The sequence below is a fragment of the Mustela putorius genome, unplaced genomic scaffold, assembly GCF_011764305.1.
Source record: "Mustela putorius furo isolate JIRA1106 unplaced genomic scaffold, ASM1176430v1.1 tig00537295_pilon_pilon_pilon, whole genome shotgun sequence".
Classification (NCBI taxonomy): Eukaryota; Metazoa; Chordata; class Mammalia; order Carnivora; family Mustelidae; genus Mustela; species Mustela putorius.
In genome coordinates this window covers 763447-776979 of record NW_025422433.1, presented here as the reverse complement: position 1 = coordinate 776979, position 13533 = coordinate 763447, and the positions used below count along the sequence as shown (strand labels likewise).

Here is a 13533-nt window from a genome sequence, read left to right as displayed (position 1 = left end):
GTTTACTCATAGAAGGATAACAGTTTCCCTTTCGTAGGTCTTGGCTAGGAATTGCACTGCAAAATAAATTTTAGTGTCAGTTTGTCATTGTCCACAAAAATGTGCTCTGGGGATTTTTACTCAGGTTGCAATGATGGTATTGATCAATTCTGGGAAGAACTTACATCTTTATAACACCGAGTCTTCCCCTGCATGGACACATACAGCCTTGACCAAGAACAGTCAACTTGGTCTTGAAGAAAAATAAATAGGACTTAGAGATTTTAAAGCTGTGGTAATTAACCAGGTCGGCGCCGTGTGAGGACATTAGACCAAGGGAACAGAAGGAAAGGCCAAGACTTCGAGACATGACCCTCACAAGGCCGTCTTCCACTTGGCCACTGTCTTCTAGAACACCCACTGTGATCCAGACACCCACCGGGGAGACTGCCAGCGGGTTCTCGGGTCTGCAGCGAGAACCCCAGATGCCTAGCTTCAGCTCCGGGAATCTTCAGCCGTTTTCTGAACATTTTTTTTTTTTTTAAAGATTTTATTTATTTGACAGAGAGAGATCACAAGTAGGCAGAGAGGCAGGCAGAGAGAGAGAGGAGGAAGCAGGCTCTCTGCTCAGCAGATGTGGGACTCGATCCCAGGACTCTGAGATCATGACCTGAGCCGAAGGCAGCGGCTTAACCCACTGAGCCACCCAGGCGCCCCCGTTTTCTGAACATTTAAAAATAAACAGCGAGAAAGCATTAAAGAAATTTCAGGTATTTTGCCTTGTGGAAAAAGAAGTGCTTGATTTGGTCTTGAAAAATTCGAAAGACTGTTTTGTGGAAAGTGAGTGAAACTCGCTCTGTGGGGATGGAAGGACACCCAACTGCACCAGGTGTAGAAGCTATAGAACACATCTCTGCTCGTGGGTGGTTCAAAATCTGAAACCTGGATCTTATTCCACTTCTGAAAACTGAGTGAAGTGTGCATTCCCTACTTCCGTTGTGAAGGTAAAGTGGAAACAGTCTCATTGAATCAATGTTCAGAGTGACATATTTCTCAGATTTTGCATTAAGGTAATGAGGTTAAAAATCTCTAATTTTTTTTTTTTTTTTTAAGAGACGGAGGGAGGGAGGGAGAGAGAGAGAGGAGGAGGAGAGAGCGGGAGGATCTCCAGTAGACTCTCCACCAAGCAGGCAACTCAATCTCACAACCCTGGGATCGTGATCTGAGCTGTAATCAAGAGTCTGACACTTAACCAACTGAGCCACCCAGGTGCCCCCGGGGATTTTCAGTGTCTAATTAACAGCCTTGTTGGCTGTGGTTATTTATTTTAATTCTGTCTGTAAAAAATACTTGTAATATTTGAAAGAGAAAGGGTGTCTGTTACGAGATACTGAAAGACTTGGATAGATGCAAGTTTCTCATACATTTTAAAGAGCATTTCATATGTCATGCAAATAAATACAGCAAGTTTTAAGAAATTAACACAGTGATATTTTGATGTATTTATAACAAAGTGAGATGGGCTTCATGGTCTTTCCATATGTAAATTGTTACTGGGGCAGCGCATAGCTAGATCCCACTTAACTATGATTTCTAAATCTGCCCCGTCCTGTCTTCTTTTCCCATCCCGGTCTCAGCAATTCTGAGCCCGCATGGAAAAGTACCATTCAGTCTTTAAGTTAAAACAAAACCAAAACCTTGCTAAAATTGATCAATATTTTATGAACTAAAACGTGCTCCGTGCTGAGCTGTTAACCACACATCTAAGAGATGTGTTGCAAGCGTCTTGTCGGGGTGCAGACCGGAGCCTGGCAGGGCGGGGGTGGGTGGTTATGCAGAACCTCCCGAGCAGGTTTCATCTTTTTATGCCCTAATTTCCCCGTCCTGTAGAGATGTTTTATGCAGTCAACGAGTTGGCACTGCACAGCCCTTAGAAGAGTGGCTGGCGTGCTCCGAGGCTAGGCGACACCTGCTATCATTACTGACTGGCATTCCCGATTGGCAGTGCAGGTGCTCGCCCCAACACTGCCCAGGGCGGTCAGGCTCCGGGGAGCTCAGTCGGGGGCAGCAAGCCGGGAAGAACCAGGCTCGGGGCGGAAGGAGAACAGAAAGCACCAACAAAGCCGGCACCCACAGGGCTGCGGGTCAAACCCCGCCTACGGAGGAGGTGGGACAGGTCCCGGGGAAGGGCCCTTCTCACCCTCCCCAGGCGCGTGGCCTCGCCACCCTCGATGTCGCCTCTTCTTGTGTCCCGTGAGGTTCGCGCTCACCCTGAAGGCTTTCCCGCACTGCTCGCACGCGTAGGGCTTCTCCCCGGTGTGCACCCGCTGGTGCCCGACCAGGGCGGCGCGCTGGCGGAAGGCGGCGCCGCACTCGCGGCAGGGGTAGGGCTTCTCCCCGCTGTGGATCCGGCGGTGCTGCGTCAGGCCCGAGCGGTGGTGGAAGGCCTTCCCGCACGCCTCGCACGCGTACGGCTTCTCGCCGGTGTGGATCCGCCGGTGGTTGGTCAGGTTGGACTTCCCGCGGAAGGCCCTCCCGCACTCGGGGCAGGCGAACGGCTTCTCGCCGGTGTGCAGCCGCTGGTGCACGGCCAGGCCGTGCCGATCGTGGAAGGCCTTGCCGCAGTGCGCGCACGGGTGCGCCTTCTCGCCCCGGCGCGCGCGCTCGGGAGCCCCGCGCCGGCCCCGGGGGCCGCACGCGCGGCCGCACCGCCCACACGGGTAGGGCTTCTCGGGGGCGTAGGCCGTCGGGGGGCGGCGCGGCCCAGCGCGGCCGCAGCACTGGGGGCAGCCCGCGGCCGGCTCCCGCGCGTGCGTCCGCGCGTGCTTGCGCAGGTCGGAGCTGCGGCGGAAGGCCCTCCCGCACGCGCGGCACGGGTACGGCCGCTCGCCGCTGTGGATCCGGCCGTGCTTGGCGAGGTCCGAGCTGCCGCGGAAGGCCCTGCCGCACTGCCCGCACGCGTACGGCCGCTCCCCGGTGTGCGTGCGGCCGTGCAGGGTGAGGCAGTGCCGGAAGCGGAAGGCCTTGCCGCACACCGCGCACTCGTGCGGCCGCTCGCCGCTGTGGACCCGCTGGTGCCGCCGCAGCCGGCTCGCACTGCCGAAGGCCTTTCCGCACGCGCCGCAGCCGTGCGGCCTCTCCCCGCCGTGCGCCTTGCGGTGCCGGCAGAGCGCCGACGGGCTGCTGAAGGCCTTCCCGCACTGCGCGCAGCGGAAGGGCTTCTCCCCCGTGTGCGTGACGCGGTGCACACGCAGCTGCTTTCTGGTCTTGAACGCTTTCCCGCACTCGTGACACGCGTGGGGCTTCTCGCCAGCACGGACGCGCCCGTGGAGAAGCGGGAAGGTATGGCCACGCGCGGCACCTGGGCGGGGGCTCCGTGCGGTCAGGGCTCGGGTGCGTGGGGTGCACTTGGAGTCTGCGCTCAAGTTGTTGGCGAGCACCGCCCGGGCCCTTCTTTCCTCGAGGGTCCCCTTCTCCTCTCCCAGCGTCTCCACCCCGGCCGGGTCCCGTGCGTTCTCCGACTTGACATCCTGGACACAAGCTCCTCCAGCCTCAGGGTGCCCGGACAGGACACCGCCGACTTCCCCACCCTCAGACACCTCCTGCTCTGAACTTGCCCTCTCAGTCCCGGGCCGGGTCCGGTCCGCTGACACTAAGGAAATAAACACGGCAGATCGGGGAGGGGAAAGGGTGAAGCCCTTGGAAGAGCCCTACGTCGTGGCCAAAGCCCGGGGCAGCTTGGCATAGTGAGAAGTACCAGGATAGCTCGGACTCTGCAGACTTTACCAAAGCCCCTGGCAACCTGCATGTTCCCGAGACTCCCCCGGTGTAGCGAACGTGCAATTCATTCGCCTGGTCACCCGGGTCAGGAGACTGAGCCACACCCAACCCTCTCCCTCCCTCAGATTTGCTCAGCTGACCTTTCACAAATTCCCCCTGAGACATGGCCTGCGGTCTAGCACCCCAGGGAGCCGTCTGCCCTGCTCTGCAGTGTAGCTCTGCCCACCGGGGTGCAGGGCACATCCGGTCTTGGCTGTCCCTCTCCCAACCAGGCCAGGTTCTCTCTGCTTAGACTCTGGACCCAGGGTCTGACAACAGCCGGTGCTGGGGGGATGGCGCACGGCTTAGGGGAGGGAACATTCTGCCCCAGCCCTTAGCAGCCCAGCAGCCAGCGGGACAGTCTCCCAGGAAGGAGGGACGCAGACCTACCGAGAGGCAGAGGGGTCAGTGGGGCGAGGGGCCTGATGTCTCCCTGCTCTAGCTTTCAGGACATCCCAAATAATAAATTCTCATTGTTTTGCTCACGTTAGCTTGAGTTAATTTCTACTGCCAGCAACCAGAGTTTGAATCTCTTAGTCTCAGCTCAACCCCTTCCTCTCTGTTTCTCCTGCCAGGGCATTCCTGCTCCCTAACTGCCACTCCATCCCCCTTTAAGTGTCCTTTAACCTGGCTCTCTTTGAATCTATGCTCTACTCTGCTTCCAGATTTTTCTTTCTAAAAATCAAATCCTCTCTTGCCGTGCCTCAGCTTAAGTATCTCAGTGGCACTGCACGATAACCAGCGTGCAGGCCAGAGTCCCAGCTCCGGAATGGGCTATTCGGGCTGAAATCCTAGCTCTGGCCCCTACTGGCTGTGCAACCTGGGAGGGCGACTGCATGCCCCTCAGGGGTTCATCTGTGAGACGGGGTTGGTACCGAAGCTCCTGTGTGTGGAGCACTGCCACACGGACGTGCATGCTTCCGCAGTGTCGGCTGCTACTGTCAGGATGAAGTTCAAAGTCTGCAGTTTACAAAAACCCCTCTGAATCATGCTCCCCACCCCGGTCTCCCGGGGCCCTCTGCTCTGGTCATGCAGCTCACACTTCATGTTTTCCCTCCTCAACACTTGCCCACATTCCCAGAATGCCTCTCTCCTTCTTCCAGTAAACCATCTCACTCATGCAGCACGCTTAGTTCATGGTCCTTCCCTCCACAGTCATTGGGTCCCAGGTCAGGAATAGATGCTTCTCTTCTGTGTTCCATGTCCCAGGTACCTATCTGTGACTCTCACTATTCTGTGCTGTGCCATCACTCACTACCTGCCTTCCCTACTAGGCAATAACATTGCCGCCAACTCGAGTTCCTCGTCTAGTGCCTGGTATACAGTAGTTGCTCAATAAATGTTTGCAGGATAGCAGGAGAGAGGAGAAAGGAAGAGCAGTTATTGTGATAGGGCAGTTGGGTTGGTCTACAAATAAGGGACGCTGTTTTGAAGGTCGAGTAGGGAAACAGTTTGAATGAGGAGCTGGTACTTGTTTCACAGCTGACCCGGTAGGCAGGTCGGGGAGCGTGAGAGGCAACGCGAGAAAGAGGTAGACCCAAGTACAGAAACAGGGAGGGCTCCGTGGAGACGGGCTGCGGGGAGAGACGAATCTTTCAGAGGGCAATGCGCTATCTAGTAAACACCAGGGGTTAGAAACGAGAGTGCTGGCCAGGAAAGGGGAGAAGTGAGCTGTGTCCATGCAGCCGGCACGTGCCGCTGAGCTAAGAGCTGGGGCCGTGAGGGAACAGAGAAGGGCAAAGGGTCAGAGGCCCGAGGCTCAACGTGGGGATGGTCCTGAGCAAAAACTCAGGGCAGAAAAGCAGCGTTCCCTGAGCACTGGGGTGACCGATACCCAGCAGGGAGATGAATTCGCTGAGCTGTTTCTGGGGCCAAACTGCACAGCCTTTAGATAGGTGCCAAGAGGCAATTAGATGACGACAGAGTAACTGCTTGAATAGTTTGCTGCTGTTCGGCTCCTTTGTGTTCGGGTGCCTGGGCAGGTGGGGACGGATGACCCAGCACCAAGAACATCGTCTGACCATCGTCCCCACGGCACCCAGCAGGAGGCTGGAGCGCCTCCGTCACTCACCTGGGAAGGAGCAGCTCAGGAGCCCCCAGTCCTGCAGATCGCGAACGCGGGGCTCGGCGCCCCGCTCCAGACAGGAGATGAGAGGCGGCTTGGGGCCAGCGAAGCCTGGTTGTGCAGAAGGAATGAGGGCGCAGAGCGGCAGGACAAGGGTCCTAGCGCCCAGCCTTGACCCCTCTGCGTGTGCAGGGAAACAGGAAAAATGGCCACTGGGGTGGAGAGAGGGTTCTCTGGGGTCTGGCCACACGGAGACACGTGTGCGGATGCTCACGGAAGAGTTCTCAGGAGGCAGAGGGGGAGACCCCGGGGAACAGCCCCTGCCTTGGAAACGGTCTTGCTCGGGGACAGAGCTGGGTCAGGGGCCCGGCAGCCGTCGCCCAACAACGCAACAGAAGGGAGAGGGGAGCAGACGGCGCGGAGCCCCGCGGGGACGTCCTTACCGAGCGAGACCACGAGCCCGTAGTTGTCCAGCATGACGGCCGCGTAGAGGCGCCGCTGAGCGCGGGTCAGACGCCGCCACTCTCCGCCGCTGAAGCGCACGGCCACGTCCTCAAACGTCACCGAGTCCCGAGGCCGCGCGCGCCCGCGGTCCTGCAGGAAACCCCGCGGTGCGCTTAGACGCGGGCGGCCGTGCGGGAGAAGGTTCGCGGGAACGAGAGCCGGTGCCTGTGGGCACCCGGGCCGAGGTGAGAGGAGTGGCCCCCAACGGCAGAGGGACCAGAGGGAAGGGCGCGTCACCCCGCGGACGCTGCTCCGGGGGCAGCCCTGCTCGCGGGCCGGGCTGCGCGGTCAGGAGGGGGAGGGCGGGGAGGGCTGCGGCTCACCCCCGCGCTCTTCGCTCCTGGCGGGGCTGCCCGGCCTCCCTCCGGGGCGGACGCGCGGTGCTGCGGCGCCGGCGGGGCTGAGAGAGAAAGGAGACGGGTCAGCGCGGTTTTACCGCAACCTCCGCCTTCCTCCGCCTTCCCCGACGTGGAAGCTTCTCAAGCTCCGTTCTCCAGCCGCGGCTCGGTGTTGGGCGGCGGGCCGTGGCACCAAGTCGGGCGCGTTTCCTAGATGGCCTCGCCCCTCCCCGAGCCCACATCGCTGACTCCCGGCTCGTGCGATAACCTCTTCTGGTATCGGAACGTTCCAGGCACTTCTCCGAGACCTGGGGCGCGGACGGGGCGCGGGAGCAGAAAGGGGGAAGGTGCGGCGCGGGCGCACCCGGGGCAGGCGTATTCCTTCACCGACGTAACGGCTGCTCTACCTCCAGTTGGTTTCTTAGAGGAACACCACCTTCCCCCTGCGATCCGGAATCCGTCCTGCTAATCCCCGAGCGTGAGCCCTCCTGCCCACAGCGCTGCCGTGCGGCCCACCGCGGCCTCCTTCCTTCCCGGGCCAGCTCGGCCTTGCCGCGGCTTCGGCGTTGGCGGCAACCACGCCTTCCGGAGCGTTCATCGGCACGTCCCAAATCCGGGTCGGAAGATTCCAGTGGGGTCAGTCACCAGCTGGTGAGACCCGAGGGCTACCCTGTGGCCTTAGGTCCCCCAGATTTCATTCCAACTTTACCAAAACTTCAATTTGGGAGCAAACTGGGTTTTTTCCCAGAGAAACTTCCCACAATTCTTCTTCGGTTTAGGCTATGCTCAGCTTTTGACCAAGACCTGGGCTGTTTTAGTCTCTGTGGGTACCCCCCCCCCCCCCCCCGTCACTCGCTCTGTAATTCTTGGTCGCGCCGTCCCACACCCGCCAGGCCTGCGCACAGCTCACGGCAGCTGCTTGTTCTGCTCGGCTCCCTGTGGCATCAAAAACAGAAGCCCTCCAACTGTATTATTATTATTTTTTCTATCCACATTTTGTCACGAACATTTTCAAGTATAGAGAAAAGCTGAAAGAATCGTTTAGTAAGCAGCCACACACTCACCTAGGCGCTCCGAGTGAGTGTTCGATCACACTTCTGTCCGTCTAACTAGCCTCTATCAGCCCACTTTACTTTTTGCTGCATTTCAAAGTAACTGGATACCAGCATACTGCACCCTGAAATGCTTTATGGCACGTACCCTGAATTAGGGTTCAGTATCTGTTTACCTTCTGTTGAGGAGAAAGTTCCTACAGTAAAATAAACAAGTCCTGAGTGTCCCACTGGATGAGCTTTGACAAAGCACACCCCCATTTAACCCAGACTCCCCTCCGGATATATCGCAGCGGATTTCTTCACAGACTGGGAGTTTTGTGAACGCTCAGTGGTTCTTCTTCTTCTTCTTCTTCTTTTTTTAAAGTGCTCATCACACTAAGAAATTTTTGAATTGTGGGGGAAAAAATGTAACAGAATTTACCACGTTAACCATTTTTAAGTGTACAGTTGAGCAGCGTTGACAACACTCACAGTGTTGTGTAATCTCGAGAACTTCTTCATCCTGCAAAACTGAAACTCTAGGGGTGCCTGGGTGGCTCAGTGGGTTAAAGCCTCAGCCTTCCGCTTGGGTCATGGTCTCAGGCTCCTGGGATCTTCCCCCTCCCCGTCTGCCTGCCTCTCTGCCTACTTGTGATCTCTGTCAACTAAATAAAATCTTAAAAACAAACAACCCTGAAACTCTATTCCCGTTACATAGTTGTTGTTTGTCCCTCCTCAATCTCTGGTCACTACAGTGATTCTTAGGCTTTGTTCTTTAGCTTCAGATTTTGAAAGGGCAGTTTCTGCCCTCAAGTTAAACATGAACTTGGGAGACAGGCTATGTGCTCAAATAGCATGAAACTACCTTTGCCAACTCAGGCCGCCGTAACAAAATACCCCAGAATGCATGGCTTACATCCTGGAAACCTACTGCTCATGGTTCTGGAGGCTGCAAGCCTGAGATCCAGGAGCTGGCACGGGCTCTGCCTGGCTGGCTGTCCTTCTGTCCTCACCTGGGGGACCCCACGTGAGTGCTGGTCTTCTCCTCTAATAAGGACACTAAGTTCTTCATGTGGCCCCACCCCTATGTCTTTCTCTCAACCAAATTACTTCCCAGAGGCCCCACCTCTAAATATCACAATGGGGAGTAGGTCTTCAACATGTGAATTTTGAGGGACACAAACATTCAGTCGGTAACTATTTGTTAAAACAGTGTATGGATATAATCGAGGATGACATTCATCCACTTACTTTATGTCAGATGACTGTGAACTTTATGGTCCTCACAACCCCCACTGGGAAGAAAATTTAAGGTCTTATGAAAAAGGAGGACCCGGAGACTCAGGTCTGATGTGAACCGTAAGAAGTGTGTATAATTTTATATTTTAAAAAAGAAATAACACCCAAGTTAAGCAATGTTGATTATCTTCTACCTAAATTTATATCGAAGATGTTCTGGATTTTTAATTTTCATTTAGGAGTCCCTATACAGTGGAAATTTCAGGATTTCTCCTCTGGAAGTTCCAATAATATACTTTTCTTCTTTGTAGATAATACATACTAAAAGCCTACTTTTGGGGTCCCCAAGTGCCTAGTCCTCTGCCCAAAAGTCTGTGCCTTTTAGGGTCTGACTGGGACTCCAGAACTGCTGAATGTCGTCTCCTGGGTTTTACCTCCATCAGCCACTTCTCCACAGTCTAGACCACTTTGCTTTTCACACGTCACCACTCAGCACCTCTAAAGCCCAGCCTCACATTTTCCCATATTCCTTTATTTTTCCAAAAGCTTTACGACAAAACCTTTGCTCTTTCTTTGCCGCTGTTTTATCTTGTTTCTCAGGGACTCATTCTATACTTTTAAAATCTCAAGGTTCCAAAAAGGTCTACAGAAGTAAAATTATATATGCTCAACATGGACACGTTGGCAAAACTGGTGGGGTAGGAGTTACCAAATGATACCATGTTTCATGGACACATACGTAAGTTATTGATCATACATGTCAAGTTGTACATGTCATTAAGTATATATAATAAGGAATACAATTCTTTAATAAGTTGCTTTGTTGGATCTTTTCTTAGGATTCTGATTTTTTCCAAATTGGATGTAGGATGAGGGCAGAAACTGAATCTAGTTCCTCTCAATACTGATCCAAACCTAGCATAGAAATAACAGAAGACGTCCAGTAAATGCTGAGTAATGAGTGGATTTCCAGGCTACGGGAAGCATGTCCCTCCTGCCCCCACCCACTGCCCATGCCACGTCCCAGCTGTTTTCAGCTGCCGTCCTCCTGGCACAATACCCTGTGTGCCTCACCTCTTTCCTGCAGGAGCTCAGCATCAGGGGTCCCAGGCAGCTGGCGTGGACGGCCCGGACTCTCAAGTGACACCATCACCTATTACAAAGCACAGAAAAACTCAGGGAAGTTATGGACGGGAGGAAAGCAAGCTCTAAGCAACTATGAAGCTTTGTCTGTGGAAATCAACTCCCAGACATTCCGGGAAGGGGCGGAGGAGAGAAATTCAGGGACTCAGTCCCTGATACAGTTTATGAAAAAACCGAGAAGACTTCCAATTCCTCTCTAGCAGCGGAAAGCTTTCACGGTCACAAGGCCGTCCAGCGAAAATATTTGGAAGCGGGAAACTTCCACCACGTCCCCCGCTGCTTTCCTTTTCTGTACTGGCTTCTCCTTCCTCCTCCTGGAGAAGTGTTGCAGACCCTCCTTTCCTTACCTGCTGCATCTTTTTACCCCGCTTTCTTTACAGTCTTCCGCCACAGTCCAGATTCTTCCCTGCTGTTTGGGTCAAAATCCCAGAGTCAGTTCTGGCTTTGCCCAGACAAGTCTGGAAGTGGCCTGGGGGATGCCAGCCAAAAGGGTCCTGCTGACCCACAGGCCAGCTGGTATTTGGCCCGATGTGTCACACAGTGCCCTGGATTTGGGGTTTCTGAGCAGCATGGAGCTAGCTGTGGTCTCACCCCTTGTCTTCCTGAATATTCCACGAAAATTCATCTGTGGGAGATGAGGGAGCCCAGGAAGACAAACTGAAAATGGTACGTATCTGGAACAGAACCTCCGCAGCTACCACCCTGGTCCAGGCCGCCATCCGCCGCCTTGCTCTCCATTCCTCCTAGCCGGTCTCCCCGCGTCTGTCCTTCCCTTCTGCCTCTTCTCAATACAACGGTTGGACGGGCAGGCTTAAAACTAAGCTGGATTATTTCATCTCCGATTAAAGCCTCCCAGTCTCCAGTTTACTCAAAGCGGTGGTGTACAAAGCTGCATAAACGCGCCCATTCCTTGGGCCACCTCTGCCGCTTACTCAGAATAAAGCCGGTCTCCCAGGGGCATACACGCCTACGGATGGGCTGACGGATGGGCTGACGACCGCTCCTGCTAGTCTTCTCGTTCAACCGGCCTCACGCACAGACCCTTGGCTTCCAGCTTAGGGCCTTTGCACCAGCTGACCCTGCACCTCAGGCAATCCTCACGGCAAATGGTCTGGCTTCTTCCCGAGATCGACTCTCGGTGCCCTACGAAGGTCGCCACCTGCTCTTTCCAACCCAGACGCCTTACCTGCCTTCACCTTTCCTCGCCCACTTCCCGACACGGTAAATTACTCCAGTCCCGGGTCTGTTACGTCCGGTCGGTCCCTCCCTCCCTCAGTCTAGGCTCCTAGGCTCTGGAGGGCAGGGAGTTCGGGCCACTGTGTGCACGGCTGTGCTTGCAACGCCCCAAACAGCGCCTGCACCAGCGGCTCAAGGAATGGCGCAGGCGCGGACGCCGGGGAGGACAGTCCACGGGATAAAAGAAGGGAGGGGCCGCTGGGCGCTGGAGCAGCGGGAGCGGGCCGGAGCAGCTGCGGGCAAGCCCGGTCTGCGGAGCGAGCCGGCCGCGGAGCCCGCCCCTCCCCCGGAAGACCCTGCGGTGCCGGCTGGCCGCTCGGGAGCCCGCGGCTGGGCGCCCGTCGCGCACCTGCTGCAGGTGCAGGCCTTCCCGCCCGTCCTCCCGCAAGCAACCAGAAACAGGCACCTCTGCGCCTGCGCCGCTTCCAGTCCTCCACCACCCACTTCCGGTGGCTTTCTAGGAAACGCGGCCCCTCGCTGGTCCGGGCCTCCCCGGAAATTCCTCCGGGCTCTGTCGCGCGAGTGTCTGAGGGCGCGAGGGGCGCGGGGTCGCAGCGTGCGTGCGTCAGCGCCGCGACCCGTTCCGGCTGCGGCGCGGGGTTTCTGACGTAAACACCAGAGAAAGTCACTTTAAACGTGAGCCCAGAGCGCGAGGTAGACGCCGCCGCGCTCCGTCGGAAGCTCAGAAGTGGTTCGGAGCCGTTGCCGCCGACTCGGCCGTGGACAGCCGCCCGGGAGCGCGCAGGGCCTCCGCTCGGGCTCGACGCTGCGCCCGACGCTGCGCCGCCCGCCGGCCGCCCGCGGCCCCGCGTGCCCGGCGCGAGCCCCGAGGCCAGCCCGGAGGCGCGGCCCCGGCGTCGCGTCCCGCAGTGCGTGCTGGGCGCTTGCCGGCCGCCCCCGCCGGGTCCCCTGACCTGCTCGGTGACGACCCCGCTACGGCGGGCGTGTTGCGCGCCCCGGGCGGACCGGCCGCCGCAGCGCCTCGGCTCGTCGTGAGACGCGACACGCTTCTCCGTCGCCGCGCTTGTTCGGGGCCGTTTCTCTTACTTTCTTTCAATTTAGACCCGGAACAGCTCCTGCTCCGTCTCCCCGCGCCCGTGAACCAAACCGGGTGGTTCGTCCCGCATCCGCGCGTGCCGGTGTGTTCGCACCGTCGCTTCCCCCAGCCCCGCGCTTCCCGGGAACTCGAGGCCGGCCCGCGGGCTTGGTCCGAGTCCGGTGGACCTGACGGGCGCGCGTCGCTCCTGGGGGCGTCCTTCGGGCTTCACCGGGGGCACGTCTGAGCTGCGCTGCGTGCGACGCCGCGCGGTCCGGAGCCGCCCCGCCCCGCCCCGCCCCGCCCCGTCCCCGCCCCGCCCCGCCCCGTCCCGTCCCCGCCCCGTCCCGTCCCCGCCCCGTCCCGTCCCCCGCCCCGCCCCCCGTCCCGTCCCCCCCCGTCCCCGCCCCGTCCCCGCCCCCCCCCCCCCCCCCGGCCCCACCCCCGGCCCCCGCCCCCACCCCGCCCCCGCCCCCGCCCCCGCCCCTTCACGGGCTGGTTTCACCTACGGAGCTTTGCCCAAATCAGCCGTTTCATTCGGGTTTGCAAAATGGTGATTTTTCTCGTGCAGTGATTTCTGTCACGTCGATGAACGGGAATTTCTGCTAAAGGGTTTCCTCATGGGCATATACATTTGGGGCCACTTGGTTGTCCTGACAGCAGTACAAACAGAAGAGACCGCGGACGCTTCCTTTTCGGTCTGGTTGCCGGTACTCGGAGGGGCCCGCCCGGCGGGGCCGTCGGTGGAGGCGGCGGCAGTGAGCCCCGCCGTCCAGCATCGCCCCGCGCGTAGCTGCCCCGCGCGCTGCGGCGGCGGCCGGGGGCGTGTTCCCTCGAATGCGGTCACGGAGGAGACCGTGCTCCAGCGTGGTCTCTCGTCCTCGCCCTCCCCCGGGAGCCCCCGTCAGCGGCCGGAGCAGTGAGGTCAGACCCGCGTCCTCCCGCCGCCGGCCCCGCGCGGAGACCCTCACCTGCAGCCCGGCTGCCCGCAGGTTCCCGATCGACAGACGCTCGGAGGTCATCAATATTCCATGTCGGATTCCATGGGGATGGTTTTGTGCAGCAATTGATAGCGAATGTGTTTGGCTTGGTTTCTCTTTTTGAACCTCATTACAAGCTCATGGGTTTTTAATTTTTATT

At 57.8% G+C, this 13533-nt stretch overlaps 1 protein-coding gene across 1 annotated transcript; it reads right to left on the bottom strand.

Annotated features, from left to right (window-relative positions):
- Window positions 1-1034: 1034 nt before the first annotated feature.
- ZNF311 (zinc finger protein 311) lies at window positions 1035-12398 on the bottom strand. The gene is made up of 6 exons (XM_045073960.1): window positions 12272-12398; window positions 10053-10131; window positions 6691-6767; window positions 6307-6457; window positions 5870-5974; window positions 1035-3631 (listed from the first exon to the last, which is right to left on the bottom strand). Exons 2-6 carry the CDS (start codon window positions 10126-10128, stop codon window positions 2136-2138), a joined length of 1905 nt encoding a protein of 634 aa, XP_044929895.1. The 5' UTR covers window positions 10129-10131; window positions 12272-12398; the 3' UTR covers window positions 1035-2135.
- Between the last annotated feature and the right edge of the window lie 1135 nt (window positions 12399-13533).

Bases quoted from the DNA above. Each gene is read 5' to 3' on its own strand.
- ZNF311 (XM_045073960.1), bottom strand. From the start codon at position 10,128: ATGGTGTCACTTGAGAGTCCGGGCCGTCCACGCCAGCTGCCTGGGACC. The intron at 6,768-10,052 runs GTGAGGCACACA...TTTCTCTCTCAG, and splicing joins TGAGCTCCTGCAGGAAAGAG to CCCCGCCGGCGCCGCAGCAC. The intron at 3,632-5,869 runs GTGAGTGACGGA...TTATTTCCTTAG, and splicing joins CCTGAGCTGCTCCTTCCCAG to TGTCAGCGGACCGGACCCGG.